General features: G+C 49.0%; 1 gene segment (V, D, J or C); it reads right to left on the bottom strand.

Moving 5' to 3' along the window:
* Nucleotides 1-4,708: 4,708 nt before the first annotated feature.
* LOC138818871 (immunoglobulin heavy variable 2-5-like) lies at nt 4,709-8,708 on the bottom strand. The segment is given in 4 exon segments: nt 4,709-4,880; nt 7,237-7,393; nt 8,211-8,528; nt 8,615-8,708. Coding segments are annotated over 4 exon segments (693 nt in total).
* Nucleotides 8,709-9,273: the final 565 nt, after the last annotated feature.

Raw genomic sequence — 9,273 nt, 5'->3', positions numbered from 1 at the left:
TCATCTACAGCGTGTGTAGAAAGGGATGGAGGCAGAGGAGCTGGTGGGGGTCACTGGGCCTCTGCAGGTAACCACAGCTCAGCTGTGCCTACGACTGGGCTCTGTGGGTCACAGAGCAGCCCCTGGTCCTGACCGATGGCCCCTCACATGTCACCAGCAAGAGGAAAGTGGACAACGGGATCAAAGCCGGGCTGGACGCCTGGGCTGTGTGAGCAGAACCGTGGGCCTTGAAATCCATCCGTGACATGGAGGCCCTGGCTCTGCACAACATCCCGTGCCCTCCGACCTGAGGATAAAGACTGACCTAGCCAGGGAGTCCACTGCGTCTCTCCCGAGTCTGAGAGGAGAGGACTGAGCAGGGATCTTGACCTTCCTCAGATTTGACCCCAGTGATCTCAGCAGTGTCCACCGACCGTGCATGGTGCTGTGTCTGGTCCTCTCAAGGATGCATCATCAACCACAACAGAACCACGACAATGGAGGATGGAAAAAGCTGTGTGCTGAGGGGTTGGAGAACAGCAAGAGCACAGTGGACAGCTCTGTGGGGGACGCTGCATCCTGTGGAGAGGCCAGACACACAGAGGAGTCAGGGCCTGAGCTCCACAGCTGCTCCTGTGACTGCCATGACCTCAGTGTGTGCCCAGCGCCCCCTGCTGGTGCTGACTGAGCATGACCTCAGTGTGTGCCCAGCGCCCCCTGCTGGTGCTGACTGAGCATGACCTCAGTGTGTGCCCAGCGCCCCCTGCTGGTGCTGAGCGCCCTGCAGGGAGGTTTGTGTCTGGATTTTCTGCACTGTTTGTCTGTAGCACAGTAATAGACAGCCGTGTCCTCCACTCTCAGGCTGTTCATCTGCAGGTAAAGTGTGCTCTTGCTGTTGTCTCTGGATGTGGTGAAGCGGCCCTTCACAGAGTCTGCGTAGTATGTGCTACTACTACCATAAATGGATGAAATCCACTCCAGCCCCTTCCCTGGAGCCTGGCGGAGCCAGTCCATGTAGTAATTACTGAAGGTGAATCCGGACACTGCACAGGAGAGTCTCAGGGACCCCCCAGTCTGCACCAAGCCTCCCCCAGACTAGACCAGCCATACCTCACACTGCACACCTGCAAACACAGAGAATCCTGGTCAGCAATGGACACACACATCCACCGTTCCTCCCATTCAGCTCCATTCACACACCCAGTGTCCCTTCCTCTCTGCAAAATATCTTGTAAAATGGCCATAAGGAAAACCCAGGTCAGAGCCCCCTCCATGGTGGAGGTCTGTGCCCAATGTTGATGTCAGGATGGACCCCCTGGACATCAGGCCTGATCTGCAGAGCTGCAGCTTTTCATGAGCAGAGGGAGGCCCCATTTGCATGTCCTCCTGTTATATAGCCAGCTCTGGGGTGGAATCCGAGCAAAGGCAGTGCAGAGAAGACAGGAGAATCAGGCAGTCAACAGTGACAATGATTATATGGAAGAGAACACAGACCTCATCACGAAGCAGAGCGAATGCTTTAGGAGACCTCATCTTACTTAATTTTACAGAGCACAGACAGTCATCGCTCACATTAGGTGTCATGATGTGTGCATGTGTCACATTGTTGGTGGTATGAATTTGTAATTGAAGAGTCTCTTGATTGCTAGAGAGGTGCACGGCCCCTTGAGCTGCGTGTCCAGCCGTCTTTGCTGTATTTTTCTTTAGTGATTTTGGGATATGGCCATGCATTTTTCCTGGTGTTATGGGCTGTGTTCTCCTATCTGTGCTTTCTGTGCAGCTGAACGGATTGCTGTGCATGACCGTGTTTATCTCTGGGCTGATACTGTGTCTCTGGGACTGGCTCCAGTCATTCCGGCCAGTCTCCCCTACCGAAGAGGGGCAACCAACCCATCTGACCATTTTGTCACTTTTAAACTATGGAAATGCACTTATTTTATTTGGTGGAAACTTGTTCAGCTTTACCACATAGAGGAGTTGTTTATAACATTTCATAAGCACCGCAGCACAGGGAAATCTGCTTCACCAGCAGCAGAGCCAGGAAATGGGGCATTCTTCCGGAAGCAAGTCCTTGGCTTCCGCTCTACCCCTCCTCCCACCAGCAGTGGTTGTGGGTTAAGGAAGGCTGTGTGCTTCCTACTGCAAATATGCTAAGGGGATCATTTTAGGGTGGTTGTTTTATGTTCACTTTTCATCTACATTTATTTTTGGATTTGAAATCTCAGCCTGTGTTTGCTCAGCAAGCTCTCTACTATGTCTTCAGCTCCTTTGACTGTATGATGTTTTTCACTTAGGGTGAAATGACTTTGTCCAGGGCTGGCCTCATGCTGTCATATTCCTAGGATGCCCATTATATTTGAGTTTACAGCTGTGGGCCCCATGCCTGGATTATTGTGAGACACGGTCTCATCAACTTCTTGTGCAGGCTGGCCTCAATCCATAGTTTGCTGGATGTTTTCCCCTGCATAGCCACCAAGTTCAGCTCAGTGGTGTCTTAGTCCATTCTTGGTGGTATAAAGGTATCCCCGATGGGGAAACTTATACAGGGTGAGGATTTGTTTCTCATAGTCTGGGGTCAATGTGTTCAAAGTCAAGCACTATACTGTCTGCTTTGGGCTGTTTTTCTGCTTCCTAGGTGGTCTACATGCTGTTTCCTCGTGTGGCAGAAGAGACACCTGCGTCCTTCCCTTGCAGGATGGGAAGGAAAGATCAGCTCCCTTCCTCAAGGGGACAGGAGGACACTCACCATCCATGAGTCAGGCTGCCTCCCTGCAAGGGTTAAATTCCAGGTCATGAATGTTGGGGAGCCAAGGCACGCACCCCATAGCTTCCCACCTCGGCCTGGACTCTTTTCCCATTGTACCTTCCAGATGATTTATCCATAGCACCCGCAGCAAAGCACTAGTGCCCCCAGGGCTAATTTTACATTCAGATTCCAATGTTTTACTATCGTCTGAATCACAGGGTGTTGAGTCACAAGTTACTTGTGTTGTAAATACAACATGAGCCTGGAATAGTGCAAATACTCCCAGAGGGATGATGGGAAAGAAAGGGTAACCATAGTTACCAACGAAATCCAAACATCAACTAGGAGACATGAAGCCTGAGAGACTGAATGATTTTCCTTGACTTGAGTTCCAGCTGGGTGCACACAGTGTGGACGTGTACACATGAGGTTTCACTCATTTATATATTGTACTGGGTACAGTTGTGCATACACAGTGTGGACTTGGACACATGAGGTCTCTCTCTCTCTCTCTCTCTCTCAAACACACACACACACACACACACACATGGTACTGGGAACACCTGGGCAAGGAGCCCCGTGCATGGGGTCTGTGGGTCTGCAACTCTCCCAGGCTGGATTTTCACTGAGCTCTGTCACCTGCAGTACTGAGCACAGGTCACTCCACAGGTCAGTTAGGCTTTGCCTCTCTGGGGTGCTGAGCCCATAGTTCTGAGGACGCTGTCTAGTGATCTTCCTTCGCTGTCCCCATTTCTCTAGTTGTCTCTGCCTGTCCCCAGCCATCCATGAGTCAGACAGTCTCCACACATCCATCTTGGATTCTATGCCCTGCAGAGAGACCATGTGACACCCCGAGGCCCGAGCTCCGTACAGGGTCAGCACTGAGCCCCACGCTGCCAGGACACAGCAGTCACCCCTGGGAAGACTGAGGTGGCCACATGGGCTTGCAGGGCAGTGTGGAGGGGTCTGTCCAGGGCGTCCTGGGCTGCACGGTGCCTTCACCATTCATGCCCGCTCTGTCCTCATCCTGAGCCCTGTGTCTGTGATGGAGTGGCTGCTCCAAGGCTCCTTTCAGGTCTCAGCTCAGGGAGCTGCACTTGGCTTCCTCTTTCCATCACAGTCTCTTATCAGAGCTCCTGGACCACTCCAGCGTTCATGCCGAAGCTCATCTCTCTGCTCTGTCGGGTTTTCTGTTTACTTCTTTATTTCCAGCTAGTCCTGGGCCTTGAACCAGGGCCTGGACTCTTTCCCTGAGCTCCGTTTGCTCAGGGCTCCCCCTCTACCACCAGAGCTAGCACCACGCCTGGCTTTGTCTGTGATTAATGGGAGATAAATGTCTCACGGAATTTCTGGCATAGGATGATTTTGAACTGTGATCTCCAGATCTGAGCCTCCTGAAAGCTAGGTTGACTGGTGTGAACCACCAGTGTTGGGCCACTTTTTCTTTTCAAATTAGCTTCATTATACCAAATAATGGGTTTCCTTATGACATTTTCACACGAGTGTGTAATGTACTTTGATTGCACCCTCTCCTGCCCCAGATCAATCTTGCTGGCTTCCACATGCTCTTGCCATTCCAATTTAATATTCTTGCTTTTGATCTTCTCCAGATCTTTATTCTACCTAAGAGACAAACACGCAGTATTACTCCTTTGGTGTCTGGCTTATTTTCATCAGCAAAGTGTTCTCTATTTTTTCAATTTTCCTTCCAGTGAAGTAAGTTCATTGCTCTTTATAGCTGAGTAATTCCATTCTATATACATTATTTCTCTTTATAGCTGAGTAATTCCATTCTGTATAGATAACAAACTTTCTAGGTTCATCCATTAAGGAATCCATGAAGGGACCCAGTCTGATCCCCAAACCTTTCCGATTGTGGACAGTTCAATACAAACACAACTGTGTAGTCACTATATCATAGACTGCCCGAGACCCCTTGGGTGTGTGCAGGAGTGAGGAGAAGGATCATTGGTGGCTTGGCTTTTAGTCTGTGGAGGGTTTTCCATTCTGAGTCCCATAGTGCACTCGCTCACATTCTGAGGGCACCACGGAAGGTTTCTTTTCTTGCAGGTTTGCCAGTTCTTGTTTGTTCTCTTTATGATTGACAGGGTACAGTTGGAATGCAGTGCAGTCATGATGTTCATTTCGTTTATGACTGAGAATATTGAAAGTCTTTTATGTGTTATTGGCCATACGAGATTCTTATTTTGAGCTCTGACCAATTCCTCTATATATTTATTAATGGAATTGTGTGTACTGGTGTTTAATTATTTGAGGGATTCATGTATCCTGGAAATTCATCCTCTGTCAGATGCATGTATTGCCAAGATTTCTTCCCCTTCTGCATATCCTGTGTTTAATGTAGGAATTGAATGTTATTCTCTCCTTAGTGGCAAAATGTGAATTAAGTCTTATCCTCTTCAAGCACTACTCCTTTTGCTCAAGGTCTTTGGTACTTCCACATGACATTTAAAATCACTTTCATTTTCCATTTCTGGGAAGAAGGCCATGGGACTTTTGATGGAGGTTGATCGAGTCTTTAGACCTCTTTTGGTAATATGGCCATTTTCACAGTATCCGTTTTCTCGATCCTTGTAACAATGTTCTTCCACTCCCCTGATTTTTATTACTGTCCCCTTCAATTACTTACGTCAGTGTTTTAGAGTTGTTATTGTAGAGGGCCTTCTGTCCTTGGGTATATTTATTGCTGGGCATTTTATTTTTTTACTGTTTTTGTTGTGAAAAGACTGTACAGAGGGGTTAGAATTACATGGGCAAGATAATGAGTACATTTCTTATCAAGCATTGTAGGCTCCTCCTTTGTTTCCCCTTCCCATCCCTTTCCAGCCTCTTCCCGCCCCTCCATCCAATCCTCCTCCTCCCCCACAACCAAAGTTGTAAAGTTCATTTTTGGATAATGACTTGTACATCTCATTGTTGCAATAGGTCCACCTGTATCCCTATTTAAATGATCTTTTTTTCTCTTCCCCTCCACAAATTACACCGACATCAAATAAAGTAAAAGGAGGGGTTATATGGTGGGGGAGGGATATAAAAAGCAACAAAATAATCTTATAAATGTGTTAGAAACAATCGCGTGAAAGGAAAAAAAAACATTTGAATACTTATCTTAGGTTTCCTTTCCCTAACATCAACTTATCTGACCTTTTCTGCTTGACTCAGACATATACTAGTTATTGCAAATAAGGGAAACCATGGGACCTATGTTTCTTTGGGCCTGGCTTACTTCACTTATTTTCCAAGCCTTTCCATTTCCTAACAAATGGGGCAATGTCATTCTTTCTGATGGAGGCATAGAATTCCATTGTGTATATATACCACATTTTCTTGATCCATTCATATTCTGAGGGGCATCTGGGTTGGTTCCATATCTTAGCTATAATAAATAATGCTGCAATAAACGTAGTCACGCTGGTAGCTTTAGATACACAGTTATTTTAGAATGGTGTATTTGTATGTGTGCATACACATTGACACACCCATCATATATACAAACTATAGGCTGGTGTGTGTAAATATGTATGAATTATATACACACATAATTGAGACTAACACACACTTACCTATGAGCTTTCAAGACAAGGAATGAAGTAGTTCAATTGGAAAGATACTTTTCTAGTCTTTTTTTTTAAGTCTAAGATCAAAACTCAAATTGGTGCCTGATGCTTTTACTCATTGGTTGGAGCTCTACCAATGGAACCAGCCTCCAAACTTGGAGATTATTTCTGCAATGTAGCCCACATTTAATTTAATTTAATTTAATTTTTTTTGGGTCTGGTCGGGGGGCTTGAACTCTGGGCCTGGGCGCTAATCCTCAGCTCTTCAGCTCAAGGCTAGCTCTCTACCACTTGAGCCACACTGCCACTTCTGGCTTTTTTTTACTTTTTGCTTATGTGGTGCTGAGGAATCAAACCCAGGGCCTCAGGCATGCAAGGCAAATGCTCTACCACTGAGCCACCTTCCCAGCCCCCCACATTTTATTTCTGACACACAATGTAAATCCACTCACACTGTGTGCATGTGAGTACATAGCAGGGCTGGCAATGTTTCATTTGGGCAGCACAGGTACTGATGTTTTCTTCAACTCGAGGCCCCAGGCCTGCTATGAAGGTGTTCAAGCACTGGGCAGACTTCCAGTCTTTGATGGTATCAGTGCCATTTTTGAGAAGGGCCTGGTGATTTTGGTCATATTCTCACCTGGAGCTCCATCTTCCTATGTGAAGTTTCCATCTGGGGATTATAGGCACATGTCAGCACACTGACTTTCTTTCTCTCAGATGGAGTCTCATGAACTGCTTGGCCTGGCTGTGCTGGCCTGAATCTCAGTCTACAGGAGTAGGGCTGTCACACACACACACACACACACACACACACACACACACACACACACACACACACACACACACACACACAGCAAATGGTTGAAAAGAGTTTCCTGAAATATCTACCTAGAATAGATCTCCACCTTCAAGTAGAACAGCTCTGCTTACCGGCCTGGACCACGGGTACCTGTCCTGAGCACTGTAGGCACAGCAGTCACCTTCCAGTCTGTGTCCTGTCCGGTACTGTTCAGGGCATTTGCAAGAACCTCCGGGGCCTGTGAGACGCTGGCTTGGCAGAGAACAGTGAGGCTGAACCTCTGGAGGCCTGGAAATAGAGGCACCTGGAGAAAGGCCCTCAGGGCTTCGCTGGGGAGGGCCAGTGTGTGGTCTTCACACGCGTCTGTGACCCAGTGATCAGCAGTGCTTTACACTACTGGGTTGTGAATTTGATGACGTCTGTGTCATGTTTTCTCTTCTCGGTCTTATGTGTACATTTCCATCATCAGTGTTGGACAGCTACATGCACAATCCACCTGAAACCTTTGTTTTCCTGGTTCTGACATGTTTGCATGACCAGTCCCTGAGCTCTGGATATTCATTGAATTCTAGTTGTGAGTGTGCTGACACACTTCCATTAGTGAACAATTCTGTGTTCATGGTCAGCAAGAACTAACTTCTATCATGACAGATACAAGCCTGCAGGCTGCATTTTTTTGTGCTGTCCTGAGGATTGGAACCCAGGGCCTGGACCCAGCTCATGAACTTTTGCTCAAGGCAACACTCTACCACTTGAGCCACAGCTTCCCTACTGCCATCTTGGATCATTAGATTTAGCAGCACAGACTTGCCTGCACAGGCTGGCTTCCCACATGAGCTTCAGATGTCAGACCCCGGAATAGCTAGGGTCAGAGGCTCCACTTTTCTTTTTAAAGCAGAGCCCAGGATCTCTTCATGAACATTTGGCAAGGAAGCTGAGATGTGAACTTAGAGAAGAAACAGGAAACCACCTGAGACCCTGAGGGGAAGAGGAAAGCACAGAGGCTGCCAGGAAAGAGCAGCAGCTGCACCGTCCTGATGCTCGGGGCCAGTACAGAGCTGAGGCCCAGCCTGAGATCTTGTGCAGGAGGCCCCTGTGGCTGTGCCTCTGTGGTTTCTAGCACAGTAATAGGTGGCTGTGTCTGCAGAGTCCACGCTGTCCAGTGTGAGGAACACCTGGCTGTTGGAGCTGTCCTTGGAGATGGAGAGCCGGCTCTTCAGGGCTGGGTTGTAGTACTTATCATCATCCCACCACACATTTGCCAGCCACTCCAGGGTCTTCCCTGGGGGCTGCCGGATCCAACTCACACCCACACCAGTAGTACTCAGAGAGAATCCCGAGATGGAGCAGGTGAGGCTGAGGGTCTGGGAGGGTGGCAGCAGCCCAGGGCCAGACTCCTTCAGGGTGATCTGGGCCAGGGCCCCTGTGGAGAAACAGCAGGTGGAGGTGAAGCAGGGTCGGGGGAGCACAGGAGACTTCCCACCCCAGGGCCCTGAGCAGAGCACTCACAGGAAGGGAGAGTGAGCAGCAGGAGGGTAGAGCACAGCCTGTCCATCCTGTCCTGTCCACAGCCGTCCTCAGCCAAGCTCGGTGCTGGTCTTTTCAACCCAGGCGTGGGAGGGGCCGGGTGCATTTGCATTCCTCTCACCTGGGTGCTGACTCCACCTCCTCCACTCAGGCTCCTGGCTCAGGAGGGGGAGTCTGAGAAGGGCAGGTCTGGTGCACTGTTGGGCAGCGTCCACGTCTGCTGGATGGGGATGGCCAGTGACACTCAGAACCAGGTTCTGAGCACAGCTTTGGTTCAATGCTGTGGTTCGGAGGCAGTGAGGCTCTGGGCCTCTCTCGGGAAGACAGGACCTATCCCCAGACTTTAAGGCAGAGACCCTGCACCTGGTTCAATCTGGAGAGGGTGGGAGAGACCAAGAGAGATGGAGCTCATTTTGTCCTCAGAGGAGGAGACTGTGTCTAGGGCAGGCAGGGAGGTTCCCCCGTGTCCTGCAGCTCTTGACCAAATGCTTCACGTTCACTCAGGTAAGAGGGCTCACATAAGGAGGCTCCATGCAGACACCTGGCCAGCTCCCCAGATGAAGCACAACGAGCGTGTGCCAAGTTCCCCAGCAGGCAGCAGACACGCTGAACACTCACCTGTGTGTTTGTGTTGTTGGTGC

The sequence above is a fragment of the Dipodomys merriami genome, unplaced genomic scaffold, assembly GCF_024711535.1.
Source record: "Dipodomys merriami isolate MVZ:Mamm:240054 unplaced genomic scaffold, mDipMer1.0.p SCAF_786, whole genome shotgun sequence".
In the NCBI taxonomy this organism is placed as follows: domain Eukaryota; kingdom Metazoa; phylum Chordata; class Mammalia; order Rodentia; family Heteromyidae; genus Dipodomys; species Dipodomys merriami.
This window is presented reverse-complemented; position numbering and strand designations above follow the sequence as displayed.